Raw genomic sequence first — 16,870 nt, forward strand, 5'->3', positions numbered from 1 at the left:
CTGAGACGTCTTATTTGTAACTAGCATACACAGTGCCTTTTGATTTGATTTTTAAAGTGCCAATTAATTTTAAAGCATAATGTGCAACAGTAATCATAGCAGTTGTATTAATAATATATGCCAAGGACCTTCTGACTTGTTCAAAATCCACCACAACTTACCCCAAAAGGCCTAACTCAATTAAGAAAGCCATTCCTGATATATTGCTTTGTCACCCTTTTGACAATCTATATGCTCATAGTTCGTTTTGATTTAGTTCAACAATCGTCTAAATATTTTGTATAAAGCTTCATCTTAATACCCTTAGCTTGCATAGTAGGAACAGCTGTCATAGCAGTAGTACCAGTATGCACATAGCACATTTAATTTTCTTCAACATCCCCTTCAACACACACTGAAAGTTTCAACTGAATACTGGAAACTGTTCCTGAAACTTAGCTGATATGTCCTCTTTACAACCTGTAGGGGCATATTGTGTTTCGATTTAGTTCAATACAGTTTGAATTTTCTTTCTTACTTAAAGTTGTTCAGCACCATCCAGCAGATGCCCTGCCTGTTCGATGTCCTCTGTTTGTTTGATGGGTTTGTAGTCGGTTGATCTCCAAGCTGTGTTGACTGCTCAGCAAATGCGTTGAGTTTGTCGTTGTGTTTCTCCCATGACTTGTCAACTCTATTCTTGAAGATATTGATGTTTGGTGCTTGGATGGCATGTTCAGACAGGTTTTCCATGTGTCGACTGCTCGCGCTGAGAAAAAGTTTGCTCGGGTACGTTTTCTGGCTTCTGGCTTGTACACCTTTTCTGAGTGGCCTCTGGTTCGGTTTATTGCTGTTTTTCCTGAAGAATTTTTCGAAGGGTAGATTTTTTATTTTGGCTTTCATCTTGAACATCTGGATGGCGTGTCTTCGCTTACGTCTGTACGACAGACTCGGCAGCTCAAGAGTTTTTAGGCGGCCTTCGTATGGCTTCCCCATTTAGACCTGGCATCATTCTGGCTGGTCTACGCTGGACCTTTTCCACGGCTGTGCAGTCCCCGATGTAGGATGGCCCCCAGGCTATGTTTCCGTTCTCGATGATCGGCCGGACTAGAGTTTTGTACAGCTGGGTGAGCGTCTTTCTGCTGAAGTACTTGAAGAATTGGTGGATCAGGGACAGTACCCCATTAGCTTTGTTGGCTGCTGCATTGATTTGGAGGTGAAATTTGAGCTCGTCGTCAATGATGATACCAAGGTCTTTTTCCTTATCTTTGACTGGCATAGTCTGTGTTTTGCCCAGCTTGTCTCGAATCTTAGATGAGGGGGACAGCTGTCTTTCGGTCTTCTAATCCACATTACTTTACAGTTCATGATGCTGAGTTTGAGGCCAAGATTTGAAAGGTTTGAATGTTGATGTCTCTTTGCAGGGCGTCTACAGCGTCTTTCCCCAATTTTTTTCCTTAATAACCTTAGCTTTAGCAGCAGTAATAGTAGTACCAGTAGAAGGGATAAAATTAATAGTAGTAGCTTAAGCTTTTAGTAGCTGTAGTAACACTAGCAGTAGTAAGAATAGCAACAGTAGTAGTGGTAGCAATAGGAGTAGTAGTTGTAGTATAAGTAGAAACTGTATCTTTAAGATGTAAATTGGGTTTTTTGGTTAATTCTACTTCCTCATAACAAGCCCTGTAAGTTTTAACTTGACACATGATACTCTTCCTAAGGTATTGCTGATATACCCTTATACAGACAGCGTGTTCTCATTCAGTTCGCCTTCCCTCCTCAGTATTCCCTGAAATTTTCACCTTCACACCTTTACGCATAGTTGTAAAAGTGGCCATGCTTAAAGTATTAGTATTAGTACTAGGCTACTAGTTGTAGTATAAATAGTAATATTACTAGTACTAGTAATAGTAATAATAATAAGAATAATTTGTTCCTCATGCCTCTCAACACAAAATTTCCACATAACTGACACCTTATTAAAAGAAAACTGGTATGGCAGGGTGAAGAGCGGATCGACTGCAGCACGATTGCCATTTAAGGTCCTACGGTGAAAGTCTCGAGATATGGTATGTTTATCTTTAGGCTATTAGAGAAGGCTTCCAGTGATATCATCTTTTCGACTGGGAATGGCAGGTAGTAGCAGCAGTAGTATTAACATATCACCTTTTGGTCTGTTGATCATCCCTCTCATCAAGTCTGGGAAGTCTCATCTTAATACCTTTAGACATTGCTGATGTGTCCTTTTGATAACCTGTGTATTCATCTACTTGCTGAAATTTCTATCTTAATGCTGTTTGCCCTTTGTAAATTAGTTGCAATAGAAATAGCATTAGTGGTAGTAGTCGCAGTAGTAGTATTAGTAAATGTAGTTGCGGTAGTAGTATTAGTAGTAGCGTGCACGTAGTGTGTTTTGGTCAATTGATCTTCCCCCTTAGGTATTCTCTGAAAGTTCCAACTTATAACCCAGATCCATTCTTGAAATATGCCCTTTTGACAACCTGCATGTACATAGTGTCTTTTGATCTAGTTCAAATTTCCCCTGAGTATTTTCACACATTTCCACTTTTCTACACTTAGGCTTAATAGTACTAGTATTATAGCAGTATGGGTGGTAGTAGGAGGAGTAGTAGCAGTAGTAGTATTGCATTAGTACCCTAGTAGTAGTAACAGTAGTAGCAGCAGTATTAATAAATGTAGTAGCATGACAGGGGGGAGGGGGTAACTGCCCCTCCTAGACCTTGGTTGGTCCTTTCAGAGCCCAGTTTGTCCCCCAGCTGAAATTTAGTTTCTTCTAAAATCCCATCAATACTAAGATAAGCCTGTATAATTCAAGCATCCACAGAAATGGGTCAGTTTTCTTTAGTAAATCTTTTCTTTTTATTGTAATATAGGGCTCATTTTTCAGTTTTTATTTTCAGTTTCACTTTATTTGGAAAATTGGCCCTTTGCCCCCCCCCGTCACTCAGGATTTTGAATAGATTACACCACTACATGATACCCTGGAAGTTTCATCTTGAACACTCTTTGCCTTGTAAGAAGTTGCAGTGAAAGCAGTAGTTGGAGTAGTTTAGTAGCATTCGTAGTTCAAGGCAACAGTAAAAGTAGCAGTGTTAGTAGTGCTAGTAGTAGCTTGCACATATTACCTTTTGTCAATTGATCTTCCCCTTTAAGAATTCTGTGAAAGTTCTAACTTAATATCCAAATCCATTCTTGAGATATGCCCTTCTGACAATCTACATGTACATAGTGCGTTTGGATTTAATTCAAATTCCCCTTAAATATTCTGTCAAATTTTCATACATATACTTCATACATATAGCCCTAATAGAACTTGTGTCACAGTAGTAGTGGTAGTAGTGGGAGCAGTGGTTGCAGCAATAGTGTTATAATAATAGCAGTAGTAACAGTAATAGCAGCAGTATTAATAGCTGTGGTAGCAGACACATGTTGTTTTGATCCAAAGGCTCTCTTTATATCAAGGAAGGGTATCAATCCCTCCTTTGGCATCCCCTTTTACATTCAAGTTTAATGTTCATATAACATTGTTTCATGAACGATAATCGTCGAACAACTTCAAATTTTTCTCAGGATTGGGGGAAGGGTGTCTGAAATAAGTGGTGTCATAAATGAATCATGGGAACATCATTTCCTTTTTTCAAAGTGAGCTCTTCAAATAAAGAGTTTTTTTGTAGGCATGTTCCCTTGGAATGCCAATAGGGGGCCGGATTCAATGTCCCCCAAGGAAATAACAAGATATTAAAAATGTTAATAAAGAAAAAATATAAATATTCCATTTGAATCTTAGTAAAAACAAAGCTTCTAGTAGCACTTGTTTCAGCTACACAATTTTTTTTCTGCAATTAGAGGTTTAGTCGAAATGTATTCTTTGGAATGACGGGAGGCTGGGGAGTAATACCCCCTCCTCGAACCTCCTTATAGTCTGAAAGTTTATAGAATGAACTTTCTCTGAAAAGTTCACTGAGAATTGTAAAATTCGATATTAATAAATCGTAGGTAATTTTGTCAAGTCTCAAATGAATCAACTTTGTTAAATGAAGCTTTAAACAACTATGTATGCTAAAACCCTATATTGTATTTGGTGCATGTACAACTTTAGGAACCAATGGACCACTGCATGGCATTGTTGCCCCTGAAAATAGTAAGCTGAGTGTACAGAGCGTATAATTTTTTCGAAAATTTTAAGTTAATTGGCCATCTAAGATTTTTCACTTGTTAGCTTTTTGGCCTTCTTTGTTTCGAAATTGTTGTTTTGCAACCCAAAATGGCAGAAAATGCCACTTTGATGTGGCACATTCTCTTATCACTTAAAAAGGGCTCTAAAAATTTTAATTTTTGTTTATATGAGCGTTTTGCAGATATTCTAGGACCAATGGTTTGATATGACCACCACTGAGGAAAAAAAACAGACAAGTGAACAAATTATCATTCTTTTTGGAAAAGATACGGAATTTTGAGTTTTTTTATACAGTTGCTTGAAACCTCTTCAACAGGATTCTCCTATACGCTGAATTTGTGACGTAATTTTTGTCAAGGTCGTTTCCCTCTTCAGGGGAGGGTCTCTCCTTTTTTGAAAATCTTTTGAATTTTCTCAGGCTTGTAACTTATGTTGAATAGCTTTAAACATAATAAATTTTGCATAGTTAGAACCACCATAAAAGGCCATTGCTTTGAGTGTTTATGCTGCTATCAAACCCTTTTTACAGTTTGGTGACTTTTAGTGCAAGTTGTTCCATACTTACAGTTTGTTACCATAAACTGTTTGGTGATTTCACAAAACTGATAAATATTTAAAAATATGGCAATTGACTAATCGCCATTTTGTGCTCTATTAGGTGTAAGGGTAGCATAAAAATCTGGTTAAAAAAGTTACAACAGTATATTCTACGCTATGTCACATTGAGCAGAAGCTTCTTTTTGCCACGTTCTATTTAGCAGAAGCTTTGTTATGGATTACTTAATGTATGAAAACGTTTAAATCATACTTGTCATCACATGTTAAAACTTTGAACTGTATTTTGATAATAATGTAGTTTTAGGTTCTCTGTAAAATCAAAACTAAAGATCCTTTTTGGAATTTTAGGAGATTTGACGAATCAAATTTTTCCTAAAGAAATTCTAGAAAAATTATAATGAAGACCGTGATGATTTGGAAGAAGTTCAGACACTGCCATCTCTAACAATAAAATTGCCAGGTTAAAAACAATATTGGTATTCTTGCTTGTCCCGTGAAGATTTTGTAGAGTTAAGAAATTCTTTTTTTCTGAAAAAAAGCAACAACATAAAAACCGCGTTGCCTAGTATTTTGTATAACATTTGTTTAGTACTTCACAACCCTTGAACTAATTAGTGGCGTAAAATATGTGAAACCCTACGAATGCAAAACGTTCTTTGGATATTTTAATATTTGCTTCTGATTTTTCATTCTGTGAGCTTTTCATCAACAGATTAGCAGTTGTTTCACCAAACAGGTATCCTAAATCAAACAGGTAAAGATTAATAAATTAATTCAACAAACAGTCGATTGCTAACTGATAATGACCGTTCCTTAGAGGTGGATGAATAGAAATGACAACATTTCATAAGGCTACATGATAACATATCCTCTATTTGTAGATTTTTAAGCTTTGGGAATACTGTTTAATTGTATTAAAAATCTTATTTGTTTTAAATTAAAAATCAAAGAAAATGGTTATTTTCTGTCTTGCATGATTATTTGAATAGATTGTTACAAAGATTAATAGTTGGTATTATTATTAGTGTCAATAATATAAGTGGTTTGTAATGCATTGATCTACCACATTGTTTAGTTCAAGGTCTGCATCATGTCATGATTCAGTTAAATCAGAGGTTTTGATCAGAGGCTGAGATAGCTAAACACCGAAATATATTTTAAGAAACATGAAAAGTTATGCTAACAGCAAAAGTTTTGTTCTAATGTTTTTTTTTATCCACAGTTGGAACGGGATGCTCTTGTTACCTCACTGTTGTTTATATGTGCAATGCTGAGCCTGTTTGGTAGCCATTCAAAAAACTTTAAACGTCTACCAAGAGTTGTGAAAACAGCAGTTGTGGTCTTGCCTTCGATAACAGGATCCTTACTGTTTTCTACACCTCCGTATCCTAGTAAATGTTCAAGCTGGCCCCTTTTTACTACTTTATTTGAAGGATCACTGTGGAATATTCTAATTGATGAAATTAGTTTTGTTGACGAAGCTTTAATTGCCGCAAATAAACGTAGAGAAACTGCTATATTACAAAGAGAAAAAGAAGAACACTGTGCTTTGTCTATACCAGAACCAGATGCTATTTCAATCCTTTCGCAAGGAATAAATCAAGCTCAGAGGGTAAACATAGTTCAAAAAAGGGAGTATAGAGCAACTTACGAGGAAAATACAGTTTTAAAGGAGCTTGAAAGTATGATGCTAGCTAAGAAATATTTGGAAAGTCTATCGGGTTTGGCAGAACGGCCCATTATAAAAGCGCTGAAAAAGACTCCAAATCTTGTAACTGTCTGTGTACAACAACCTGAAGTCGTTGCTAAGAGATTTAACAGACTGAAAGATGAAGATTTCGAGCCGGAAGAAATTTTTAAGTTCGCAAAATTACTTACTGCTGAATCAGGTGGGTTTTAAAAGTCCGTGATCTTTAGAAGAAATTTATGCAAACTTGATTTTGGTTTATATGTATTATTATCTTGGAGATTTGTGAATTTTCTCTGTTTCGTGTGTTAATTACTGTCAGAAGTACTCCTCAGATGAAGTTTAAGATTTATTTTGTTATTCTTGTACCTGAATTTTGGCTTTTGTGACAATAATTTTAAAATACTAGTTTTTTCAAAGCTATTTGGGAACTGGGCCTCAATCTCTTTACACAGCTATCTTATACTAAATACTGTATGCATTTTTCTTTTGAAATTTCTAGGTATTGGATAATTTTATTTTAAAAGCTGTTATAAAAAATGAATGCCATATAGAGGGAAGAAAAGGGATTGTAAAAAAGAACTCTGAGGTTCTCGGAGAAATTTTAGATTACAAATGCTGAATTCACGAATTCAGCCCTATTTTTGGGACTTAGAACACATTTTATCTTCTCTTAAAAAAAGTCCTAATATGCAAAAAGCTGTCACAATTGTGCAAGTTTGAAATATTCTAAGTAATCCTTGCGATTGTTCACAGTTTTTTTTTTTTTTTTTTTTTTTTTTTTTTTACTAGACTGGCGTAGCATCCCTTCTCCTTTTCGGAAAATTCTGCTCCCTTTTCAAGGTTTTGTCTAAGTAAACAACCAAGAAAGAAAAGATCATTGCTGGATGCTCTAATATGGTTATTATGGGGACAAAAACTACCAGTACCACGATCAGTGTAGGTGCACTTGCAAAGGTAAAGGGATCAACTTCTATCATTGCTCTCCCGTGTGGAAGAAGGAAAAATAGCTACCCGAAAGTAAAGTTTTTTTTCTGATTTTGGCCACCCTAGTTGGATCCTTAATGGAAAACGTATCTCCCTTCTTTCCTCTAACCAGTTGGACTGCTCCTCTACCTGTAAACATAGCGTTACCAAACTGAGGTAGAAAAATCCAAAAAAGTTACCAAATTAACCAAAATTAAGTTTGGCTATAATCTCATTTTTAATATTTGTGCATTTCAAGTTTCATTTTTAATATTTGTGCATTTCAAGTTTGCCTGTTCTTTCAAATAGTCAAGTTATTTCAGGAATTATTTTTTCAGGGGATTTGAAGTTTTGACTGCGGTTAATTGCAGTTGACTGCAAACAATAGCTGCCGTGATGAATTTGTGAGCTTAGGGTTTTTACGGTTAAAGTAACTCCCACGAAACGACTGAATTTCAGATGCCACATGAGGGGGGGATTCCCCCGTCTTCAGGTGATAAATTGCAATCATGATTTGGATTCTTTTGTGTGTCCGTTCTCTCAGATTAGTTATATTGTGGGAAATACATTTTTTTGAATGAGTGCGTAACGGCTCATTGAATCTTTATTTTAAAAAGTAAGCCGTTTCAGCAGTCCTTCAACCAAAAGCCAACTTTATGAAATGCTCAGGAAAGTATAAAAAAAACTAATTATTGGCAAATCTATATTTATATGCATTGCCATTCTAACCTTAAAACCCTCAAAATTACTTCTATCCTTTAATTTTCATATAGGCTAATAAAATTTGTCAACGGCAAGCTGTGTAAGGGTACACGGGACTTAGAAACTTATTAAGAATTTGGGGTTTGACAAGTAAGAAAAGTTGACATTTGCAAATGAATTAGTGAAAGCACGTTTGTTCTTTCGAATGCATCGCACCTTAACGGATGAAAAAAAGTGCATGAGAAGGAATTTGGTTGAATTGGTAATTTTATCAAATGAGGAATATTTTATTCAAGGGATAATTTTCCGAGGGGTAGCCATCTAGAGAGGGAATCACTTCGGGGGAGTGGGGCATTAGCCAGAAAAGTTCAAATGCACAAACAACTAAAAAAAATCATTGAAAGTCGAATTTAAAAGTATTTTCTTTGGGTAGGGAAGCGGGGAATTATTTGGACTCTATAAATAAGTAAACAATCTAGAGACTTTCGTTGAACGTCAAATTCGAAACTTCCTTTTTTCTCTGGATTTACCCATGACAATTATATTAATGTTTTTAATTACGTTTGAAAAATAGACTAGGGATTAGCAGAAACACTATAAATGCATAAATATATAAAATAATTGGTAATTTTAAAGGAAACCCTACCAGGGTCTTAGCCTAACCTGAATTTTGATGACAAGGACCGCTAAGAAACATATATTTGGAGGCAATATAGAGTAATTGCATAGATAAGCATAAATTCAGCTAGAAAGTAACCTAGCTAGCTTAACCTGAATATGTGAGTGTTTTATCTGTCGAATCGCCCAGGAATGACTCGCCGATTGCCATATTACGTGGTACTCTTCCGTCCACAATTTCAGATAACAAAACTTCCATAAAAAGTTTATGGAGCTTCGGGAATATTTTGTGTTGCCCGAAATTTTTGTCGCGGTCGATTTTTTCCACATGGATATCTCATTTGCCGTAGTAAACAATGAAAAATCTTAGGTCGAAGTCGTAATACACTGGCTTCACCAAACTTGATAAAAATAATTGTGGTTCCTCTTTAAATTGACACTGTTTTTATTATCGAAGAAAACACCTTTATTTCGCTTAATCCTTTATTTCTCTCCTTTGGGTCCGGCCAGGACACTCGTTTTTAGATGTAGAATATGGCTGGAAAATATAAGGGAGGGGGGATGAAGAACGCGGATGCTATGTATACTATGATACTATGTAACTTTAATAACTAAATTAAAAAGAAATTTTCCGGTAATTTTGAAGAAAACCCTAACAGTGTCTTAACCTAACCTAAATAGAAATAGTTCAATGATAAGGTAAAAAAAGGTAAAGGTAAATAATACGGCATTAGACTTTACAGTCCCTACCGGCGGTGCTGATCTCTGTTTCTTGGCCCTTCAACCAGGAAGTGCAATTGGGGGCTGGGGGCCAACCATCCTGTGCTTTCGCACATCCTTCCTGTTTACCTTCCCCAGATTTCTCCAGGTACCCATTTAGACCAGAGTCCATTTCGACTCTGGGTGAGCTTACAGAGTCACGCCACTAACCCCCGTTCTAAACTAAATAATTGGGTAAACTAGGATCAATCATAAGGACCGCAAAGAAACGTCGACACAATATACAGTAAAAACATATATAAGTATGAATTCACTCATTTTTAGCATTTTTTTTAAACATCCGTATGCTGTATAAAACTAATGCCGAAATACATTTTCTTTGTAGCAATGCATGCGGTAGCATGCGATTTTTCGGTAATAACGCTTCCAAGAAAATTTATCTTTGAAAATGAAATTTGAAAGTATGTTTTTCTTGAGTTTGCCTTGGACACTCGTTCTAAGAAACTGAATTAAATAATAATAATAAAAAAACGAAAATTTAACTCAAAGTAAGGAGCAACATTAAAACTAAAAACTAACAGAAATTATTTTATATTTGAATCTAATACCTTCAATCGAGTTCATAATCAATACCTTGCTCTTTACGCTAAAGGTTTTAGCACTTAAAGAAATTCCTATTCTAATTAAACAGCCCTTGTGTTTTAGTAGCCGTTCTTACAAAATTGAGGCTAAGGTTTAGCGTAAGGAGCAAGATATTGAGAGGGGTTGGGGCAATCCCTTCATATACAAAAGATTTCTGCTCGTTTTGAGTCTTAATGTTGCTCCTTACTGTAGTTAAAAGAAAGTGGACTTTCCTATTTAATATCTGATCTTTTTCAAATAATGCCGGTAAACCTTGCTCACCCTCCATGACAAATTTTTCCCTCCCTCACTGAAAACACCGCCGTGGGAATTCCCTCATCACAGAATCCCCTCCAGAGATATTATCGCTAACAATTCCGTAAAATTTCTTGTGGACGATTCAGCCGGAAAATTATCCTTAGTATACTTTCATTTGAAATAGACAATAATTTCTAATCGTTTTCTGAATCACTGCGGAAGTCCGCCCCTTCCGTGGAAATCTTTGCCCAGAAATCCAAGCACGGTGAAAATATCCCCCAGATAATTCCTAATATCATCTCCACATGCAAAATTGAGTTGGCAAAGAGAAAGTTTGACAACTAAAAAAAAAATCATGTAGGAACTCTGTCAAATCCCACCCCCCTCTAGTGTGAAATTTCCCCTGGAAAGTTTACCCCTGGAAATTTCTCTCCCCGCGGAAAGTTCTCCCTATAGACACCCACCCCAAATATAAAATCCCCCCCCCCCGAAAATACTTCTCAATAGTGAAAACTATACGTAAACAAAAGGCAAGTTTCATAACTTACGGGCCTTTCCCAATGGATAGTGGGGAGTCATTTTACCACTAAAGACATAGTTATTGGATCTTCAAACAGTGCTGAAGAAAATGATCTTAAAATTTTGATCAGATAACGTTGGGAAAAAAGGGGCTTTGCCCTCCAATCTTCTTGGTTACTGTGAAAGGGAATTAGCCTTTTAATTTCCGTTCGAATGCACCCTGTTCCGAATTTCTTGGGTCGTTATTTGGATACGATCATCCCCGAGGGAAAATTAATTAAAAAAACTAGTTTTCTTAACTGAAAGTGAGGAGCGACATTAAAACTTAAAACGAACAGTAATTACTTCGTATATGAAATGGGTTGTCCCCTCCGCAATCCCTCGCTCTTTGCGCTAAAGTTTTTATTTGCTTTAAGAAGTAGAATTGTGGCAAAGAGTCAAACTTTAGCGTAAAGAGCGAGGGATTGCGGAGGGGACAACCCATTTCATATACGAAGTAATTTCTGTTCGTTTTAAGTTTTAATGTCGCTCCTTACTTTCAGTTAAAAAAAACTAGTTTTTTTATTTAATTTCTGAACGTTTTTGAATTAATGCGTGTTTGATTTTGGCTCTCCGCACATAAATTATTAAAATGAAATTTGCATATTAATTTTTTTTGGTTAAATGGCATTCTCTTAGTTTTGATCAGACGATTTTGAGAAATAAGGGGTGGGGAAGGAGGCCTAGTTGCCCTCCAATTTTTCGGTTGCGTAAAAAGGCAACTAGAACTTTTAATTTTTAACGAACGTTTTTATTAGTAAAAAATATACGTAACTGAAGAATTAACTTACGTAACAAACTTTTATATTCTTATATTTTTATTATGTATATGAGGGGGTTTGTCCCCTCGTGAATACCTCGCTCTTTACACTAAATCTTAAGTTTTGTCCCAATTCTTTAAGAATTACCCCTGAATCAGAAAGGCCGTAGAATAAATAGTTGAAATTACTAAAAATACTTTAGCATAAAGAGCGAGGTATTTATCTCCTCATAAACACCTCGCTCTGTATGCTAAAGCATTTTTAGAACCCCTCATATGCGTAATAATCTCTGTTCTTAAGTTTTAATGCTACTCCTTACTTTCGATTGAAAATACTTTTTATGTTTATTTTTTCATTGTTTTTTTTTATAGTAATGCTAGAAAATTCTGCGCCCTTTTCATTGAATTTCTCTTCCCCCATGACATATTCCTCCAAGGAAAGATCCTCCCACATAGCCCCCTCCCCTCAACTCCACCCCCAAACCAAAAAAATCGCCCTGAAAACGTCTGTACACTTCCCATGTATGTAAAAACTGGTCAAAGTTTGTAACTTGCAGCCCCTCCCCCAGGGACTGCGGGGGAGTAATTCATCCCCAAAGACATAGTTATTATATTTTTCGACTATGTAGAACAAAATGGCTATCTAAAAATTTTGATCCGTTGTTTTTGGAACAAAATGAGCGTGGGAGGGGGCCTAGGTGCCCTCCAATTTTTTTGGTCACTTAAAAAGGGCACTAGAGCTTTTCATTTCCGTTAGAATAAGCCCTCTTGCAACATTATAGGACCACTTGGTCGATACGATGACCCCTGAAAAAAAAAAAAAAAACACAAACAAATAAACACGCACCCGTGATCTGTCTTGTGGCAAAAAAAATACGAAATTCCACAGTTTTGTAGATAGGAGCTTGAAATTTTTGCTATAGAGTTCTCTGATACGCTGAATGCGATGGTGTGATTTTCGTTAAGATTCTATTACTTTAGGGGGTGTTTCTCCCTATTTTCCAAAATAATGCAAATTTTCTCAGGCTCGTAACATTTGATGACAAAAGACTAAATTTGATGAAACTTATATATTCAAAATGAGCATGAACATCTGATTCTTTTGATGTATCTTTTAGCATCAAAATTCCGTTTTTTAGAGTTTCGTTTACTATTGAGCCGGGTTACTCTTTACTACAGTTCGTTACCACGAATTGTCTGAAAATAACAAACGAATAAACACGTACCCGTGATTTTTCTTCTGGAAAACAAATTCCGAATATATAGGAGGTTGAAACTCCTACAATAGAGTTCACTGATCTGCTGAATCTAATAGCGTGATTTTCATTAAGACTCCTTCATTTTAAGGGGGAAGGGTTCCCTATTTCAAAAATCAGGACAATTTTCTCGTAACTTTTGATGAGTACCATTAAACATCATGAATCTTATATATTTGAATCAGCATAATAAGGTGATTCTTTTGATATATCTATTGAAATCAAAATTTTGATTTTTTTAGAGTGTTGGTTACTATTGAGCTGGGTTGTCCCTTAGGCTACATAGTGGGGGGGGGGAATAATAGAAATAGATAAAGAAGTAAAATAAATAATCATCGAAGTCAATTCGAAAGTGTGTTTTGCTGTGGATTTTGCTAGGACGATCGTTATAAATTTAATTATGTTTGAAAAATATACGGGGGGGGGGGATAGCTGAAAATTAGAAGTAAATAAAAGGGGATTAGGGTAATTGTAAAGAAAATCCTACATTGGTTTTAGCTTAACCTAAATAGGAAAATTTGAACGCCAAAGACAGCTAAGAAACGTGTATCTATGCGCAATACATAGTAATAATATACGGGAGCCGGCATATCCCCCGTCCTCCTCCTTGAAAATTACCACCCATATTCCCCCTGGATAGTTCCAGATGGTCATTAGAAGGGAAATTGAACATTGTCTGTTGCTGTTAAAGTGCATTTACCAATACTTGTAAATTTGTTGGTAGCTTCCCGCTTTTTCAGTTTTCTGCTTGAGAATTCAAATATTGGATTGCAAGCAAAATTTTGGACAAGTTTAGATTATTTGGCAAAATTTCCAACGAACAGTAGTTTTGTTGAATAACTTCTTTATAATATTTTTACTAAAAAAATTTGGGTGAACAGAGACGGGCATCATATGGTATCATATGGACAGAGACGGTTCATATGGTTGGAAGTTCTGCATGACTTGGTCTTCTACGTGGCTGAGGCCAACTGCCTCCGCAATAGTGTTTTCTGATGTTGAAAGACATTGTGCGTATTGGTTTAAATACATTTAACATTTTGTACCATTAAAAGTCGGTGAAAACAGAGCTCCTGGTTCTAGTAGAACTTTTTATCAACCATCCCCCAAGAATTTCCTCGCAAGACCCATGATACCTTACCTCGCCCCCCTCTCTGCTAGTATAAAAGTGAATACAATTCCTGTACAGGTCTAAAGGTCCAGTAATTATAGGTTTGGCTATGTCCCCCCTGCCACAGCCCTCATGGCAAGGACTGTAAGTTAGACAATTCGTTCAATGTTTATACATAGTAAATGTTATTAAGATTTAATCTTTACTTTCCAAAAAGACGAAGGGCATTTAGGTGTGCCTTTCAGAGGATTTTGAGGGGAGTGTTGAACTCAGTCAAAACACTTTATGTGTATACGAGTTGTCAAAAGGCTGTAACTGAGGAATGGCTGAGTGTGTTAATTTGGAACTACCGAGAAATGTTAGGGGAGATAAATGTTAGGGTTGATTGAAAATTTTAACTAAATAATCAAATCTTGTCCAAAATTTCACTTACAATCCAATATTTGAATTCTCAAGCAGAAAACTGAAAAAGTGGGAAGCTACCAACCAACTTACAAGTAGCGTAATTTCCTTTTCTCGGCTAACCTGCAAATCAAGCTAGGTGGCAGCACAGGAATTCCCAAAGCTGATTTCAAAGCCTTTGAACTGATTTTCAGTATTTTTCGAGCATGTAGACTAAAATATTTTTAAAGACTTACCTTTCCTGAACTTAAATTGAAAAATTCTGCTCTAATTAATAGAAAAAACAAAATCTCAGACTTCCTGATGATGTAAGTCATCAAAACCAAATATCTTACTATCAGGCCCAAATTGAAAGAAATGAAATAGTTTTTCTAAAGATATCTGTGAAATTCGGTGTCGCTTATTAGCAGTAATAGCAATTTATTATGAATGAAAACAGAGACAATTTCAATCGATAGCACACCAAAAGCGTCGCTTGCGAGGGTGTGCCACTAACAAAAAGGAACAAAAAACTGAAGAGAAAAACAAGCAATAAAAATAAAGAACAAAAAAAAACAACAAATATCAATTTAATCTATAATAAGCAGAAGGGTTTGACATAACCGGACCGGATCCGCTCTTTTTGGTGGAGTTACGGGGGATTTGCTAGTTTGGGCACTTCTAGATAGGCTAGGACGATGGAAGTTGGTAGGCAAATCAGGAATCAGACTAGATTAAATTAGAAATAGTCTCTTCCGCGATTCGACCATCTGGGGGGGGGGAGTGAGCGAACTAGATAGTTGAGAAGAATTTTATTTGTTGATAAAACAAATGATTGTTCTTCTTAAGTATGGCTTGTGGTCTAGGGGTAAGACTCTCGTTTAGGGTGCGAGAGGTTTCAGATTCGAATTCCGGACCACCCCAATTTTTACATGAAGAAGGCCCGAAACTAGATATGTGATCAGTATTGCGATCGCTGAAAGTTGGTAGGCTTATCAGAGGCCCGACCAAATTAAATTAGAAATAGTCGCTTCCCCGATTTGACCATCTGGTGGGGAGTGGAAGGACGGTTAATCCGGAAAAATTAGAAAAGATGAAGTATTTTCAACTTACGAACGGGTATATTTAGAAGGTCCTCGTGTGTCATAGCTCTTATTTTAAATCCCGACCGGATCTGGTGACATTGGGAGTAGTTGGAAGGGGAAACCGTAAATCTTGGAAAACGCTTAGAGTGGAGGGATCGTAATGAAACTTGGAGGGGAGAAGCTCTTGGCTCTTTCGGCCTCATCACAAGTGCCATGTGAGCTTTTGGCTCTTGTTTTTTTTATATACTTTTACCAAGCTCCTGAAGGCTAATGTTAAAATCCCCGAGCATCATAAATGAACGTGAACCAGTTGGTAATTTCTCCAGTCGCTTATCCAGAAGATCCATAAAGATTAGTATGGAGCCTGATGGTGGCCCATATAATATAATAACAAATACATCTTTAGGTTTCCGACTAAGCTGAAGAATAAATGGTTCATAACATTTCCTGATATACTACTTGGTCATTTCTTAACAGAACCTAAATATCGCTTCGAATATATGCTTCATTTCCACCATGTTGTCTGAACTGTCGATTCCTTTGTAAAATTTATCTCCTGGAATTTGTAAGAGAGCTGAGTTGTGGTCATTCAGCCAGGTTTCTGTAAGACCAATAACCTGAAAAACAGAAAGTTCACACATTTCATTTAAGAAATTAAACGAAGAATTTAGATGGCTAATCCTCCGGGAATCACGAACATAATTATCCATCGTCATTAAATTAAAAAAAAACCGGTACGTGGTTTCAATAATAATAAAGATAACAAAAAGACCCAAAAAAGAAAAACAAAAAGTTATCCACTTCAAAACACTAATAAGAAAAATAATAGGCTAGGAAAAAATTGCCTGTAACCCGTTCATCTATCAAGCTCCTAACGCAACGGCTCACAACTTAGCAATTCTCTCTAACCCTAACATCATAAGATCACTCAAAAACTAACAAAACTTCAATAAGACTTAATCAACCAAAATACACAAATTACGGTATCACCCTTTGATACGGACACCTTATCATTACGACCCTTTGCATTGTACCAAGGCACTTTAGTTACAATGTTGTTTTTTTTACACAAATAAAAGGGGGTAAGGTAGGGGGTATCCAGCATTCCACTCCCTTTTCCACTAGACATTTACGGATACCCAGGAGTTCCTGGCGCACAATTTGCACACGAGGCGTAACATCATCTCCAATAAAAACATTCATATACATACTGAACTGTTTCCCTTTAAGTTTTTTTTTGTATTATTCAAAATAGGGAATCGAACCTATGTATGGTCCACTTTAATTTTTACAAACCTTTTAGAACACTGAACAACACTAAAAGACGGCAAATTTCCGCTATCCAATGACAATCCATGCACCAGCACATCCAAAATTAGAGACTCGGTATCCTTAATAGGTACTTCATTTAGGCCCCA

At 36.3% G+C, this 16,870-nt stretch overlaps 1 protein-coding gene across 4 annotated transcripts in view; it reads left to right on the plus strand.

Moving 5' to 3' along the window:
• Positions 1-16,870, plus strand: part of LOC136031263 (uncharacterized) — a 437,122-nt gene that overhangs the window by 14,996 nt on the left and 405,256 nt on the right. For all 4 annotated transcript variants that reach the window (XR_010618474.1, XM_065710690.1, XM_065710691.1 and 1 more), the window contains exon 2: positions 5,952-6,618. Coding sequence is in view for 3 of the 4 variants with exons in the window: in XM_065710689.1 (XP_065566761.1) it covers positions 5,952-6,618 (667 nt within the window). In the remaining variant the exon portion in view is untranslated. The remainder of the gene's footprint in view (positions 1-5,951; positions 6,619-16,870) is intronic.

Source organism: Artemia franciscana, chromosome 9 (genome assembly GCF_032884065.1).
Source record: "Artemia franciscana chromosome 9, ASM3288406v1, whole genome shotgun sequence".
Taxonomy (NCBI): Eukaryota; Metazoa; Arthropoda; class Branchiopoda; order Anostraca; family Artemiidae; genus Artemia; species Artemia franciscana.